This window comes from Mus caroli, chromosome 4 (genome assembly GCF_900094665.2).
Source record: "Mus caroli chromosome 4, CAROLI_EIJ_v1.1, whole genome shotgun sequence".
In the NCBI taxonomy this organism is placed as follows: domain Eukaryota; kingdom Metazoa; phylum Chordata; class Mammalia; order Rodentia; family Muridae; genus Mus; species Mus caroli.
Window position 1 is genome coordinate 19593764 of NC_034573.1, and position 18026 is coordinate 19611789.

Sequence of the window (18026 nt, forward strand, 5' to 3'; positions counted from 1 at the left end):
CCCTTCCCTTCCCTTCCCTTCCCTTCCCTTCCCTTTTCTTTTCTTTTCTTTTCTTTTCTTTTCTTTTCTTTTCTTTTCTTTTTGTGACAGATTCTCTTAATGACTTGGAGCACAAGTAGACAAGGGGCTGGCTTGCTAGCAAACACCAGGATCTGCTTGTCTTCCCTTCACTTCCCAATACTGGGATGACAGAGTATCTGATCCCAGGCCTGGTTTATTTTTACTTGGATTCTGAGAATGGAATTCTCTCAAGTATTTTACCCATTGAGGCCCGATTGTTTTATTTTTTTGGTTTTTGGTTTTTTTACAAGTAGACTACTTGGCCACTGTACTTGGCCTTTTTTCTTCTTTAATGGTTTCAGTTTCCTCTTATTTAAACGAATTCCAATTTCATACTCATACTTTAATTACCCCTAAAGTGGCAACATTAAGTATGAGCGCCTATTAATCATTTTAATAGAATTAAGCTCCCTATTATCCTCTGAGACAAGTGGCACAATGAGAATAGATACAATGTGTTCACATCTGTACTTTTAGTTTGAGACAAGGTTTTATTCTGTAGCCAAGGCTAGCCTAGAGCATACTATGGAGCTGTGATTGGCCTTGAACTCCTTCAAGACCATCCTGCTTTGTGCAAGTGTTGGGACTATAGACACCATACTCAGCCCAAACAATGTATTTTATTATCTATTTTTATAAGTGATAAAATGCTCCATATTTTATGATGCTTATAAGGCTATATAAACAATTATAACCAGGAATCTTTATGCTAAATTAACATGTTGAATAGTTAACAGTGTATTAAATTAAAACTAGTATCCCTATGATTTCGGTCACACTTAGGAGGCTCCCACAAATGGACGTGTAATTAATAAACTAAAACTTGTAAAAAAGGAGTCTCAAACATAAAGTATCTATAAAAGAGTGCTGCTGTTGAACATGTAAATGATGTTTATGCTATCTAGAATGAATAAGCACACATTTACAACCCGGGAAGAGGTAAAGAGTGTACCATATGTTGTTTTAAAGAAGTGAAATCTAACAAAGTGCTCTGTAAACTAAGGGGACCTGCCGTTTAAAATCTCATCAAATATCCACTGTAACTCGCAGCGCTCACTCTGTTGAGACTCAGAATCCTGCCTCCAAAACCTCTGCTCACGGTTGGGGTGGGGCGTGGGGGTGGAGGGCCCATTCTCTAGTCCCAGTCTCTGTGCAGCAATCTCCAGTGCTTTTACTGGCTTCTTACTGGATCTTTAATTGCCCCCTGCCCATCAGCCAGCTTCTTCAGCACTTGCTATGATGTAGCTTTAAGCATCCTACACCTCTCTTGTTCATAGATGAGTGAGGCTGCTCAGCTTCCTCTGTGGTAGAGATGCAAGAGTTTTTCAAGTCAAAAGCTATTCTTTCTAGGAGAAAAAGTCTGGAGTTTTCAACTTAAAAGGATAATTTTAGACAATTGATATTAAAGGCAGTTAGATTGCTACAGTAAAAAGTGAAGAGCAACATGTCTCTTACCCAGGCTACCGTATTTTGCCATGTAGTACTGTGTGTTGCTAAATTATGTTTCACACTTTCACATCAGGATGTTGTTTATGTTTTCAAAAGTGAAGGTCAGGACCACAGAAGAAGAACTCTCTGTTTTAATTCTGTGCTCTGGAAAAAGGAGACACTTGAGCACCCGAAGATAATCAAGTATTGTTCATTCTCAATTAACAACAACCAATACCAGGGCCCGATCTTTTTTCTGTGTATCATTTACTTTGAGAGTTATGTCATGGATATGTTCTAGTCATAATTTAAGTGTGTGTTTCTCAGATCTTTGCCAAAAGTGATCAAAACAAACAAACAAACCACCACAACAAAAACTAGTGGCTGTATGGTTTAGTGGAAAAGTCCTATTTTTTAGATCAGAAATAGAATTCAAATCCTGTCAAATATTCGCCCTTGGACCTGGAAGTTAATGGACATCTTTATGCTTCATTTCTTGGACAGCAACAGGAAGATAAACAAAATGATCTTCAGGGCCCAGCTAACTGAGGTGGGGATTAAAGCTTTCACTGGTTTTCAGGGCATAGAAGATCTGAATGTTTTTCTTCCTTCAAACCACTTAGTTCTCTTAAAAGCGTTGTGGATAGCTCATTTTTGTGTGGCTTTCCTCTCTGCTCAGTAGCAAAGTTTGTTTTGATTTGTTTCAGATGGTGCGGATTTGAGGTGTGTGCTTGTGTGTGTGTGGGGGGGGGTGAGGTTTAAGGTGGGGGTTTGAGTAGAAGCAAAAGAGGAACACGAAGTGTCTGGGCCCACCTCATGCTAGACTCTAAGACAACACAGATTTCATATGTTTTGATTATTCCAGTTCACTGGAAACTTTGAAGCTGACATTCAAGTTATGAAGCTCCAACCTGTGTGGCTCCCTAGTGAGAGATGCCTCCAGGACAATAATTCCTGGCCCTGACTAGACTAGCTGCAGTACTGGCTGCTAAATACCTTCCTGCCGGAGCCTCTGGGCTACTTCTAACGTAGAAACCTTTTATCATCTATTAATCCAAAAGTATGCCTTTTCCAGTTCTCTGTTCACACTACCAAAAGATGACAAAAAGCTTTCCAACTTGGTATAGGGTCTGAAAACGTACTTAAAAAAAAAAAACCTATCAGTTCCCTGTTCTCTCAGAGGCTTTTCCTACCACCCTTTCCTCAGGCCCACTGCCTCATCTTGGAGAAAATATAATCCCAGCAGAAACTCATCAAGATCTCACCTGAATCTATCAACAAGGAAACTCCTGGCTTCTGCTCCTCACCACTGGTACCCAGACCCACACCCCTCCTCTCTGAAGCGGTACCTAGATCCATAGCTATCATGTGCACTGGTACCCACACCCATACCCACATTTCCCTTTTTGGGTTTAGTGTTTGAGAATCTCTTTCTTCACGGTCTCATCCCTCCTACCTGTTCAGGACTCTATGATCTGTCATCAGTGCCCAGAATTAACTCTCATGCCTGGTACTGGAATTGCTCTCAGAGTTTACTAGCCAAATAGAAGTCTCTATTTCCTGCATCTCTCCTTACAAGTTACAAGTTACAAGTTACTCACTTGCATCCTTTAAAAAAAATTCCCTCTATTGATCTGGGTTTTCTTCTCTAACTACACTCTCTTTTCTCAGGTAAATTTCTCTTTGCTTTCTTTTTTATTCTTTTAATCTCCTTTTCCCTTCTTAAAGTCAAAAGCAATTTGTAATAAAAGAAAAAAATGTTCCTGTCACAAGGACTGAATTATGTATGCCCCAGCAACTGCACAATCTCTTCCCATAGGTAGGTGTACAGGGGAAGGCAGACAATAACTGGAACATTATCTGATGAGCTCTGACTCAGGGATGAAATTTCAATGATGTGATTCCATGGGAATCCCAGTCGAGCGGCCTGTGTAGTTTGTACCTGGAGTTCTAGACCCTTACTTTCTCATTACACCTTAACTATAGCTCTCTCCTTCTCTCCATATTCCATTCATCAGAAATCACTTCCACTGAAATGTTTGTAATTGAAAAATGGAGGGCAAATATTTTGGACTGTAGTACCAGACAAATCTCACTCATCGAAAACTCCTCTCCATCACGGACCCTGTGCAACTCCAGAGGCTTCTTCCAGACGGCTGGCCCAGCATCCTCCTTGCTAGTATTTCCTAGATGATGTATTTGGTCCCTACCCAGACCATGCCCTGCTCATCTGCCCATCTGTCTGCTCGCAGTATTTCTCCTTCCCTCTGCATTAACCATGGAAAACAGAAGGCAAGGTCCTCTAAGTCAGAGGGAGGGGTCTTAAGGAATGCAGGCAGTTTAACATCAGTGAAGCAGAGTAGGAAAGACTGTCAGTAGCGAACAGAATACTGAGAACTGTCATGTGCCTGGAAAACTGAGAAGATGCCCCACCAGGTCTTCCTAGGAACTGTCCAATAGTCTCAGCTGCCTGGAAACTGTCAGTCTGTTGTGTGCAGGGTGCAGGGGTTTTTGCATCTGCAGATTCAACACGGCTTCAAAAAAAATTGACAACAAACAAACAAAAACCTGCTGGAACCAAACCCATACAGATTTCTGTGTCATTGTTATCTTTTTCAGTATACATTGTATCTACACTGCAGTATGCAGGACAATAAGCACAGGCTCTGTGCAAATTCTCTGCCCTTTTCACTAAGGAGTTTGAGCATGTGAGGGATGTCAATCTCCCGTTTGTTCTTTTACTTTTTGAGGTTATAATATAATTAAATCATCTCTCCCTTCCCATTCCACCTGCAACCTTCCCATCTCCCACTGGAAAGCTTTTCTAGCAACTGTATAACTGCATGTGTGCGTGTGCATGTATGTGTGTGTGTGTGTGTGTGTGTGTGTGTGTGTGTGTGTTTATTGAAGGGCAAGCACACAAGAAAAGTAGAAAGCTAGGCATGTCCAACACTGCTTCCTAAACTATAAGTACATTACTGAATTGGCTATACAATGATACTCAAGTGGAAAGTCAGGGAGGCAAGTGGATGACAGAAAGCAGCCAGAGGAGGTGGCGCCAGTTGGACCCAAGATGCCCCTTTGCATGGCACCTTGAAAATTACTTCCTGCTGTTCACATTACTTCTGTACCCTGGAAGGACTCCCAGCACCACACCATCGCACACTGCAACTGCCTCCTATACCCAACCCTGCTGCTCCAGCACGAGACCAGAACAGGACTCTGAGAAGCCAGGAACCCTGCTCAGCACCTCTCGACTGATAAGAAGTGGGGTGAGCCTCACAGTTGTGAATAACTGTACTCTATCGTCTTAAGGTGTCATGCCCCAACTGCAACCATGCCTGCTCCTAGGTCCCAATATTTTAAATGTAGACACAATAATATCTGTGCAGATAGAGGAAAACCAAAGCTGTGGTATTTGAACAGCATTACTTACAAATGACGGAGTTTTAATTTTAGAAGAATAGTAGAAAACCTACAGTTCTTTCAGTAGATTGAGTGCATTAAAGTGATTTGAAATGGGGCAGCAGAAGCTTCGCCTAAACCCAGCTAAGATGAAAATAAACATAGTTGTTAGGAAATTAAAGAAGGGTTAACATAGGTTCTATCATTAGTGACATATCTAAAAAAGTAAAAATAAAAGCAAAAAACTTTGTCAGCTTCTAGAGGGCAGGAGGTGTGTTTACTGAATTAATCATATTTATCTATGGCACAGCACCATAGTATAGAGGGATACAGCATTTACTAAGAAAAAATCAAGGAAATATGACATGAGGCTTCTGAGTAACTACTTCGCCGTTTGTCTTGTTTTCTGGTTTTAAGCACCAGTGTCATGGTTAGCATCTCACTCTTTTGCTGCCATCTGATAGAAAGAGACAGGTAAGTTGTGCACGATGGGCTCAGATGAATTTTCCTTCATACAAACACACAAGAACCTTTTCAGTGGTCTACGTGCCATCCGATACAACAGAGAGCGTGTATTTAAAAACACAGCTACAGGAGGTTTCATGCTTCTTTCACTTCGGAAATGTGGATGTCAACCCAAAAAGTGATCGAGCACTTGTGCACTGGGCACAGCGTCAAATGCTACAGAAGCCTTTAAAATGTGACTGCCTCTAACATCTTAAATTAAACGCTAACAGGCATAGCCATCCAACTTAGCTTTCGGAATTCTCTGGTTCTCATCCTGAGAAGTCGTGAAGTTTGCAAAATGCCTTGACCCTGAATGGACAGAACAGGATGGGGCACAAAGCAGGAATAAACACAGTACAAATACCAAGTCTCTGAGGACACATTCATTCTGCGTTCTATGGAAGGGAACTAAGCCTCTACAGCCCACATGCTTATTAATCCACACCACCCCTACCCCTGATAAAGCTTGCAAAGTACCGGGAGGATGGCAATGACTCAACCCTCCTCTACCAACCGGAAATACTTGATTATTTGGTCAACGTTAAGAACAACTAGCTTCACTCACTTTCATCTGTTCCAGTAAACCAAGCTACCACTTCCAAATCAGAGACAGGAAGATGGAATCTTGTCTCCTTTTAAAGGGGCCCAGGAGCAAACACAGCCAGCCTGCTCCACTCATGGCTACATTCGCAATTGATTTATTATAAGTTAGGCCCGAGGAAAGAGGCAGACGACCACAGGTATTAGAAATGTCACTGGTGATTTCCTCTTCTTGCCAATTAAAGGTCTCATAGTCTACACAGGGAAGTGAGCGTCTCATCTCAAGTGCACAGTAGGGAGAAGGAAGTCTGAGAAAATTCTGATTATTTTCATTAAATACGGTTAACACAGACAGCGTTCATTGGTTCAAGGAACAAAGGAAACGTATTCCTTTCACAGTAGGAGGAAAGCAAAGTGAGGTGATAATAATATATACAGTAAGTTGATAGATGTAAGAAATTGGAAAGAGGAAACATTGACCCTTATTGAAAGGGAAGACACTTGATCCCAGGATGGTAGGCCGGGCCAGGTTTCCGAACGTCTACCCCCTTAAGCATCACTGAAAGGGCTGGAGGGTAGTCACAGCTTCATGAGTAAGTGGGGGAAATCAAGGATATGGGGGAGAACTGGGAGGATGTGGGATGATATGGGGATATAACATGAATAAATAAATAAATTAATGAAAAAAGCTATATTTTGCCGTGCCAAACTAGACACACTTATTAAAATATTTATGTGAAATTCATGCAAAATTTAGAAAGCACATTGCAAATTTTAAGAGTATACTGCATTAGCAACATGTGAACCCAAATGAGTCAAAGAAATGTAAATTGTGAGAAAATAAAAACTTCATTGATTTCATAAACTCATCACTGCTCTGTGTTCAGGAAAATCCAGGCTTCCTGTTATTAGTAAAGTCTCAGTCACGGCCATTTGGAAATTTCTTCATCAAAACCAACCACAGTCCTGGTGACTCTTTTAATAGTTAAAATACGTATTTATAGGAGAGGAAAGAAGCTACCAATAAATAAGAATGTTATTCAAGTGTTTCTACATATACACTAATTTCTAATGTTTTTATTTGGTATATAGGAACAGTAAATATTGGGTTCTCACTTATCCTCGTCACATACTTAGTCTTTACTTCATGCAATTAATTCATCAACTACTTAAATTCTAATATAAGGTAGGTTACTGCAATGAAAATAACTTCAACCAGAGAAGCTGAGGCTCTGTCTCCTGGGTTATTGAAGATAGTAGAAGGAAAAATGAACAGAGCCAAAACTAATTTAATCTAGGGATAATTTTTGTCAAAATTGACATTTTAAACACTGGAATGTCAACTGGGGAAATCCCAGAGGCCTTCACTTCCTAATGTGGTTACTTCGTCTAAGTCTGAGCATCAGGGTTGCCTTCCGATATCTAACTGAGGGATCTTTGTGTTATCTATATGTTCTTGGTGATGCAGAAACCCAGCTTCTATTTGGGTTACAAAATGGCTATCCTCCAACTGAGAGATGAAGTAGCTTTTGCCCCTGAGAACAGAACAACCCTGAGGTTGGTGTTGTGAGACTGGTGGTGCATGCCTCATAGACTTCTGTACAAGAGCATGGCAGCTAGGAGGGGCTAAAGAAAGCCAGGGTGGAGAAAGATGAGCAACGACTGCTTGAAGCTATGTTACCGTATAGCCTGTTCACTAGTTTCCTTAGTTTTTCCATAAGCAAAAGGTGTTTGTTTAAACATAAGTGAAAAGAGAAAATGGAAACAGCCTTTAAACTTCCTACAGATGGTCAGGACGAATGGGAGAGTATGCAGGAATGGATGGCACCAGGAACTACCACTCACAGATAACACAAGAGCTTTTAATCCCTTCCTCCAATAGACAGCACAGCTAAGCCCTGGAAGAGAGTCTCTTATTATACTCAGCCAAATGGATTTACTAGGATTCCATTTCTCCTGCCTCCGAAGAAATGGCTCTGAGCTGGGCAGCCAAGAGTGAAAGCAGAAGCAAAGGACTTGGCTAAAACAGTGGTCGTGGATGTCCCCCCACAGATCATCAAGAGCTGACAGAGAGTGAGCAATACAAGGCTCGGCAGGAAAACAGGTGTGATGGCCCAGTGATTTTCATCCTGAATTTTTACAACAGTCACCACTCAGAAAAAAATCACAGGAAGGTCAATTATTTCCAATGTCATGGCTCTCTATAGAGTAGGTGCTCAATAAATGATACTTAATTAGCTAAAAATGGCATCCTTGGCTCAACTGTTCAACTCCTTAGGGCTACTCTCCAGAAGATGACTTTTAAATTTAAGCCACAGCAAAAGTATTTTTCAGTAAACCCAGCATAGGAGGCGCGCTCTACCTGATATCCAAAGAAGACCATCAGCCACATATCCTGCGTGACACGAGAGGGATCTGTCAAAGGACTGCACAAAAGTCCATTTGTTCTTCTTGGGGCAGTATCGTTCAACTGTAGGTAGAACTTGGCGCAGTTCATTTCTGCCCCCTACTGCATAGAGGTATTCATCCATGGCACCCAGCACAAAATGTTCCCGGCAGTTTTTCATGGGAGCTATCTCTGCCCAGGAATTACTGCGGGGGTCATAGCGACAGGCTGTCCTCACGGCACATGTCCGGCCACTGGCATGTTCCACTTCTCCTCCTGCTACAAACAGGAAGTCCCCCATGACTGCCACACAGTGATGGCTCCTTCCCACCGGCATGGGAGCCAGCTCGCTCCAGTTGGCAATGGCGGCTATGAGGGCATTCTCCTGGTCCACGGGATTGAAGTACCGAAGTTCCTTGACTTTGCAGACCTCACGCTTCTTCCCACCAATAATATAGAGAGTATCCGACTGGAATCGTGGTTTTGTCCGGCGGGTCTGCCACACAGGCTGTGCATAGATGCTTTGGTGGTATTCCAGGGCCTCGTTGACAAGGGCAGTTGCCGTCTCACTTGCCTGCACCAGGGGATGGGATAGGGCAACCGTGTGGAGTGTATCCACATCCATTAGGCCAAAGCGGATGTATTGCAGGAGCTCGTCCAGATGCTGGTAATGGCAATTGTGTTCCAGCCACCTCACAGCTAGCTGAAACAGAAGGAGGTGAGGTGAGAACAGCAACCACACGTGGCAAGCCACCTTTATTCTTTCAGATAGCAACAACATCTCTCCTGTATAGCGCAGCACTGGAATATTTTGGTGCCCAGGTTTTTCCTCTGTACCAGCAGCGACACAAGGGACCTCAAGGCATTGCTGTTGGAGTGAGGAAGCCTGCTAAGCAGTGCTCTCAGAGCTTATGACATGTTTTCAGATGAACAATAATTGCTTTTCAAAGAACAGAAATACTGTGAAACAGCCTGTTCCCTCCCATCTCCTGCACTGAAGCCCTATCACCTGACTGCCGGGGAAAGCCCATGGTAGGTAGCACCATCATAGCTCAATAATGTATGTCAACCAGGAACAAAGGTGCTCTGTCAATATGAATAATGTGAGAAAACATGTGATCACCTGAGAACACAGGGTGCTCTTGAGAGAAAATCAATATGCCACTAGCTGAGTGATTTACAAAAAAGAGAAGTCCCCCTTCCACACGTATGGTAGGTAGAGCAACCAGCAGGAAGCTAGAATAGATCAAGTAACAATGAAACTTATATAATCTTTCCCTTCCTACTACTTTTGACCTTGCACACAGTTGTTAGTTGCAAGGTAAGATGCTAGCAGTTGGTTAAGAACCATATCCACAAACAGTGGATGGAATCACTTATTTTATATTATGGAGATAATGGCAGAATGCAATGTTATCTTCCCAATTAATGTGACTTGATATTTGAGTTTGTTAAACCATTCTCCATACTGACATCAACTAGTATATGGAGTGGATCAGTTGACAAGTCTGACATTAATAATTCCTAGAAGTATTCAAATGAAACCAAGTCTCCTAGAAAGTACTAAAGTGGAACTAAAGGACTTGGCAGGGGAAAATAATGGATTTGAATACTGGATGTAACTAAGTGCTTATTGCTTTTCGTCTTATGGAACTGTGGTTCAGTTTCTTCCTGTTTAGATGTTGCTTAATCTCTAGGAAGACAAAAGAGGACGTGTGCCACCCTCAGACCATTGCTGCCTGGTGAAATAAGCTGATCTTAAACTGGTATAAGGAATCACTACTAAGTTCGCTAAGGCAGTGGATGGTTCCAGATGTCCAAGGTTTCTGCATCCACCTGGAAAAAATAGGTGGAGGAAGAGAGGCTACCTCTGTTATGCAGTGAGCCCCTCTCTTCATTAACTACTGAGTAATTAAATTAAATGGGAAAAAGAACCCTACAAGGTACCAATGAATGACCCTTTGTAGATGACTCTTTTAGAAGAGTGCGCTTTTATTTTGATAACACATGAGCCAAGTGAAGTGAACACACCTTTGTATGGGAACACTGGCAGTAATACCCATTCTCTGCCAGCGTGTAGAGTGCTCTCACACAGAGCATCCTATGACCTTTCCATCTCGGTTTTAGAAGTTTTGAGAGACAGGGCCTCCAATTATTCCAACATGGTGATAACTCAGTAACATAATCAATGGTTTTTGTTAGTTGCTTACAAAGCCTTCTAAAGTTCTCAGAAATAAACGTTACCCCACCAAAGGTTGCTTCTTAGGCACCATGTTAAGTTTTCTGACACAGCCTCTGTCACTGCTCCCCATGTGAGCAGCTGCACTTGATGGGAGTTTGCCGTGAACCAGTTTCTAAGCATCCAACCAGTTCTCTTTGTCCTGGACTCCAAAGAAATGGCACGAGGCAAACACCCCAAAGCCTCTCTCCTAGCCTGGTGCTGCCCGTTTTGTTAGTTCTTTCTCTCTCCATAAATCAGTTTTCCTAAGCCATAATCAGTCTTCCACATCATCTACAAACAGTTTCTTTTTCTCTTTCTAGGTCATGGTGTCACTATTGACATGAAAGGTACACAAGTCTCAGCTTTGCTTTGCTTTTAGGAACCAACTAGTGGCCAGTGACTTTTGCTTCCCATGCCATGTTACATATCTTCTGAAGCAGTCCTTGCATGGTTTCCCCCAATACTACATGTTAATACTATAAAGTAGTCTGTGAATGAATAATAGCTTGGTTTTGAGATCATTTTTGTTTCTAGATATCATTTTTACACTTTTATAATTTACTGACATTTTCAGAACATACAAGTCTGATCTAGATAAGTTTATCTAGATCAAAAGGAAATGTAATATATAACTGTTCTGCTGTCAGCTTGAAACCTCAGTTGCATATGAGTTATCCAGTTTTCTGGTTCAAATACAGATTCTGTCTTCCTACACAGAGTGGTGAGATCTGAGAACTTTCTGACAAACCGTACGTGCCGCACAGACCACTGCCACTGTGTCTGCCTACATGCTGCATAGGCCAATGTCAGTGTGCCTGTAATGTTCTTTTCACTGTCATAAAATGCATGTCAGAAGCAACTTAAGGGAAGAAAGATGTGCTCTGGCTCACAGTCTCAGAGGATTACAGTCCATGGAGACTAGGAAAGCTCAGGGGGGAAACAGTATCCTCTGTAGTGACAAGAGCAAGGGGCTGCTAGGCAGAAGGTCATTGCCAATCAGAAAGCTGAGATTGAGACCAGAAGCCACAAAGTCTATAATCTTCAAAGATCTACTGCCAGGGAACTGCCTCTGTTAGCAGAGCAACCTCTAAAGATTCCGCAGCTTCCTAAATAGGAGTGACCAGCTGGTGACAGTGTACAAACATGAGTCTGCAGAGAATGCTTCATATCAAAACAGAATCGTGACTCTGCTGTATATTCAAAACATAATTGTGACTCTGCTGTCTTTATCATTTATTCAAAAATGTAAAGGAGAAAACCCCACTGAGACCAGTGATGATTCATGGTTAGCCAAATAATGAAAGACCTAGAAAAGACAATTTAAAGCAGAAGTTCTCAACCTGTAGGTCGCCCTCCCCTCCCCCCCCCTTTTTAGGGTTGCATGTCAGATATCCTCCATATTAGATACTTCCATTACAATTCATAGCAGTAGTAAATTTGCCATTATGGAGTTGCGATAAAATCATTCCATGGTTGGGGGGTCACCACAACATGAGGAACTGTATCCCTTTGGGGTTGCAGCATTAGAAAGGTTGAGAACCACTGAATGAAAACAATAGGCCAATACACAACTACATTTATGCTGCGAGCCTCAGGAGCATACAGTGGCACAAGTATTTTAACCCTTGCTTAGGGAGCTGAGAGACCATTGAAAGCAAGCTCATCCCTGAAGCACAACAGTGTTTAAGAACCCACTTAGCTGTGCTGTATATTTTATAGATTATATGTCGGAAAGGTTATCCTGGAAACTGATGGCTTTCCAGATGGCACAGCAGTTAGGAAGCATACCCTATAGGAGGCTAGAACACTACTCTTATTCATTGTATCCTGCCAACATCCTTACCACTATAACCACCAGTATATCTGAGTATCTGAAAGTAAAGTCTCTCTCACACACCACCACCACCACCACCACCACCACCACCACCACCACCACCACCACCACCACCACCATCACGGTTGTATCTCCCATCTTTTTGTTGAGAAAGCCAACATATATAAAAGAAATCATAAATTCAGTTTGGGAACTCACTACAAAGAGTTTTTAGAAATTGACATGTAGGCAAGATTTTGCCAAAATCTTCTGGTATTGTGCACCATTATGTCCAGGAACAACAGGGGATTCTCCTGTGTGCCTTCTGCCTACCTCAGCTCAAACAACTCCACAGGGAACTGTCCCTTCCCAAATCACAAGAAGCTTAGCCCGACCTCAGCTAGTCAGTCTCAGCCTCGTATCTTTGATAAGGACAGCGCCGGGACTATGGTGCTATGAATAATTGCCACATGGACAGAACTTTATTTATAGCTGTTCTTAGTCTGTTTCTTCTAGTTTTCTTAAGCATTACCAGTTCTTTGTCCCTTTACATGTTTATTAATTTAATCCATCAACCACAGGCTTCCATTGTTATTGTATTATCTCATCTTCATGGCTTTTCTATAAGGTCTCTACAAACTCTCAAAACTCCACATTGTAGCATGCGTTGCTCTCACCTTAGATGTATAAAGCCCGTGTTTTTCCCCTTGCATACTTGATGATGAAACTCATATTTGAGGTTCTTGACAGAGCAATGGACACTGTAGTCTTTTAAGCTTTCAAATTCATGATGAAACTTTCAGGTAAAAATAAACTTTAAAATCCGTTTGGTTTCAGTGTCTTAATTTTACAAGTATAAATTAAATTGAGACCAGTTAGCTGGTGTTTAATGCAAGCCATCTAAATACTTAGCATAATCACTGCAACTAGAAACCCACTCTTCAAATTACACAATGTATCACCCTATTATACCAATTTGTCTTTATTTTCTCATCAATAACTGTAAAGTAGAACCCAAGCAAATTTACTCTACTATGCAATTCAAATGACTGTAAACTCTGCAGACAAGACAATAAAGGATACTTGTAAAATGACTATACTTTGCTCCAGAACAAGTTGGCAATATTTTTCAGCAAATCTCATGAGTTCCTTAAAAAAATAAACAACATACATTTAAAGGTATCAGTTAAAGGTCTTGCAGGTAAAGAGCACCCCCACACATGTCAGGGATATGACATGTTTTATGTCTTTATTGTTCAATGTTCTTATAGAAAAAAAAATGTGTGTGTGGGCTGGAGAGATGCGTCAGTGGTTAAGAGCACTGACTGCTCTTCCAGAGGCCCTGAGTTCAATTCCCACCATTACAGATGGTGGCTCACAACCATCTATAATGAGATCTGATGCCCTCTTCTGGTGTATCTGAAGACAGCTACATAAATATATACACACATACATAAATATATACACATATATGTAAATATGTACACATGCATATATACATATAAACACACATATATGTACATATATATATATATAAAATTTATGAATGCCAAGTTATTCCTTATAAACTCAATTGGGATCAAAGACAAATGGAAATGTATTCTTTTTTCTGTTTTCCTCACTATTTCTCTGTTGAGTGCTACTTTAGGGAGTATAATATAGAATACATATACACATAGTGCTAAATATAGTAGCATATAATTTTGAAATCCATGTTTTCTTTTAAAATAACACATGTAGCCAGGTGGTGGTGGTGCACACCTTTAATCCCAGCACTTGGGAGGCAGAGGCAGGCGGATTTCTGAGTTCGAGGCCAGCCTGGTCTACAAAGTGAGTTCCAGGTAGCGGAGGCTACACAGAGAAACCCTGTCTTGAAAACAAAAACAAAAACAAAACAAAACAAGCACATGTAGTTGACTCACATACTCACTCAGAGTTACATCACATGAACAAATATTATATTTGTAGCATCAAGCCCTCAGGCTGTGTCCTTTACTGTTCATGTTGGACACAGTTGGAAACTGCTGATTTCAAAGCTAAAAAAGCAGATGTTTCGAAGTCTAACTCTACTTATACACACTATATAACTTGACCCCAAAGCAATAAAAATCAAAACACAAATTTGTAGTCTCAGACATCTAGAAAATATATTAATTATGAACTCTAACTCCAAAAGATACATCAGTGTGTTCTTGCACACAGTTGAAACTTTACACAGGACAGGTGTGTGAAACACACTCCCTTAAATGAAAGTTCTTGATGGGGGTGTTCTAATGGCTCCTAGGGAGGAAGTGTTCAGTGGTGTAGCCACTGGTAAGTTGCCACATTCCTGTAAATAACTCCTCATCCACAGTCATGCAAGAAACCCTAATTAAACAAACTGGATCACACTTGACATGAAGACATGAACCTAGAAGAACTAGTTGGAGGAAGAGCAAGAAGATCAATGGAGAGGAAGAGAGATAAGGTGAATATAATCAGAATATATTATGTATGGATGATAATGTAGTTAATACATATTTTTAAAGTTATTTAAGACATGAAAAATCAGGTTTTCATGAGATGAGTGATCAAGTTGATCAAATCTTAACATTGAAGCAAGATGAAATCATATAACCCATTTTCAAGTGATAGCTGTTTGGTCTTGATGACACATCCTCTTTTCATTGAGAACCATACTCTCTCGCAGCCAGTGCCAAGTAAGCAGTGACTGTTACTTTGGTGTTCAGCTTCTCTTCTGCCCTGGCCTTAGCTTGGCTGTATTCAGCCTCGGGGAGGATGCAGGCTGACCTTTCCTTTTTCCTTTTTTTTTTTTTCTATCAGGAGCCATGCTGTAAAGGTTCATGGGACTATATGTCCTTCCCATTGAGACAGACTAGAGTGCTCTCACCTCCGAGCCTGAACAGTATCTTAAACCACATCTGTGTCACTTCAGAAAGCAGTAAGGAAGGACACAATAACTAATCAACCAGCTGACATCCATGAACCTCCCAAAGAGCCCGGGATGTTAAAGAGTAGACGTGGGCAGTGAGCAGGAAGGCCGATCAGCACATTTAAACATAATGAATACAATGTGTAGATGAGCTCTCAAGTTGCCTCTCTCTTTTAATCATGAGCACAGAAGAGAGTTCACTGATTCTTGCTATGTTAAAGCACATTGTCTTACATACCATTTTAACATGACTCTATTTCTGGAAAACATGAATGTTCAGTGTAATATCAGTTTAATATCAATATAGTTTTAGGTTAAAAATGTGAAAAGAGCTAGGCAGTGGTGATACATGCTTTTAATCCCAGCACTTGGGAGGCAGAGGCAGGCAGATTTCTGAGTTCGAGGCCAGCCTGGTCTACAGAGTGAGTTCCAGGACAGCCAGGGCTACACAGAGAAACCCTGTCTCAGAAAAAAATGTGGGAAGTTTCTGCAAGTAAGCAGGCATCTAAACTTGCTATACTGTCTTATAAAGAAGCCCCCTCCTTAAGGTGACTCATGAAAGGTCCACATGGTAACATTAAATAATAACTGTCATAGACAATGCTTATATTAATAAATAAATACACCAAACCTTGAGATCACATTCTTTTCTTTAAGACACAATAAAAATTTCAACTGAAAGAAGGCAGTGTTCCCATAAAACCCCAAAGCATTGGAAAGCACAGAATGTCAGAGCAGAGTTTTGTCTATGAGAACAGCGGCAATGTTACCATGGAGGAGTATTAAAAATCACAGCAGTGCTCACTCGAGTGCTATAATTAAAACTGTGTCAACATTTTGCTTGTAAAACAGATTTTTCAAGGAAGGTTGCACATTAACCATTAGAGCTGACTGCAGACATATGATGCATAGGTGATTTTTCCTCCGAGAAACATATTTCAATGGAATCAAATCTTATGAGGGAGGTCCCAGGATCATGTGTTGTAGGAAAAGAAAAACCATGACAGGTTTTAAACAAAGATTCAGCTTAGCAGATGTGATGATAGCATGTTCTTTCATTGCTCATTTAAAATTTTATGAAGTTGGGACATTGATAAATGCTTTTATTTTCACCCCTTTGCATAAAACGTGTGCTCTAATAAATGTCTTTATATAGACATCAAGGCTCCAAAGGCAAGAGCCCTTGACACCAAACACAAGTCTCACCTACAGAGGAGAATATAGACCTAGGCTCCAGGAACTGTGATGAAAACCATCCCAGGCCTTTCCCCAAGCCCTACCACACACCCACACTCCAGACAGTCAGGAGTTTAAACCACACGCTTTGGTTTAGTCTTTCGGATTCTTCTTTCTTTTCCTTTTAAGTTTTTTAGTTGTACTTATTCACTTTACATTGCACTCACTGCCCCCTCCCAGTCACACCCTTCCACAAACTTTCCCATATTCCCCTTCCCTTTCTCCTCTGAGTGGGTGCCCTTCCACCCTGGCACTTCAAGTCTCTGTGAGGCTAGGTGCTTCCTCCCCCATTGAGGCCAAACAGGCAGCCCAGCTCGAAGAACATATACCACATACAGGCAACAGCTTTTGGGATAGCCCCCATTCCAGTTGTTCAGGATCCACACGAACACCAAGCTGCACATTTGCTTCATACACACGATTTTTTTAAAAGCAGTTTTTATACATGGAAGAAGAGAAATTTCAAATGAGAAAAGAGGAAGGTTCAGTATTTATTGTTGTAGAGCTAGCTGGTTACCCAGAATTTATCTGCTTATAATTCAGTCTGACTGGCCGACCTTTGCATCACTGAAAGAGAGAAAACACCTAATAGGTTAAGGAAGAGAAGACAGTAGACTGTTGGTAACATGAAAGTCGAAGGGGAGAAATACCACATGGAAAGCTTTAAGCTGAGGAAGATGCTGACTGAAGACAAAGGTAGGGGGAGAGAGAGAAAGAGAGAGAACACTAAAATAAAGATGTAATGATATGGAAACTGGTATCCTGTGACCAAGTTAAAAATATAACATATGAAAGAAAAGGGAAGGCTGTAGCTGGCACTGGGCCAGCCACTTCTCCTCGATCATAAATGAGGAATTGATAGCAGTCTTTCCTTTCTCTGGGTTCCTATCACCTGTGTATCAAAAATATTTTAAAATAAAATTCCCCAAATCTCCCATCTGTGGGATAGGCAACTAAAATGAACTGCTGTGAAGATTTTGCTGAAAGGACCCTGATATATCTGTCTCGTGTGAGGCTATGCCAGTGCCTGGCAAATACAGAAGTGGATGCTCACAGTCATCTGTTGGATGGAACACAGGGCCAACAATGGAGGAGCTAGAGAAAGTACCCAAGGAGCTGAAGGGGTCTGTAACCCTATAGGAGGAACAACAATATGAACTAACCAGTACCCGCGGAGCTCGTATCTCTAGCTGCATATGTAGCAGAAGATGGCCTAGTCGGCCATCAATGGGAAGAGAGGCCCCTTGGTCTTGCAAACTTTATATGCCTCAATACAGGGGAACACCAGGGCCAGGAAGTGAGAGTGGGTGGATAGGGGAGCAGGGTGGGGGAGGGTATAGGGGACTTTTGGGATAGCATTTGAAATGTAAATGAAGAAAATATCTGATCCGGCCGGATCAGCACCGGGGTAGCTAGAGCGCAGGGTCGGCTGACACCCGCCAGCTACCCACGACCCCCGCCACAGGATTTTGAGACTGCTGGTGAGTGGAACACAGCT

General features: G+C 41.5%; 1 protein-coding gene across 13 annotated transcripts in view; it reads right to left on the reverse strand.

The window, feature by feature from the left end:
* Positions 1–18026, reverse strand: part of Klhl32 (kelch like family member 32) — a 225317-nt gene that overhangs the window by 22103 nt on the left and 185188 nt on the right. For 11 of the 13 annotated variants that reach the window (XM_021160284.2, XM_029476830.1, XM_029476831.1 and 8 more), the window contains one exon: positions 8303–9029. In XM_021160284.2, the coding sequence (XP_021015943.1) occupies positions 8303–9029 (727 nt within the window). The remainder of the gene's footprint in view (positions 1–8302; positions 9030–18026) is intronic. The other 2 variants (XR_003836500.1, XM_029476837.1) reach the window with 1 other exon arrangement.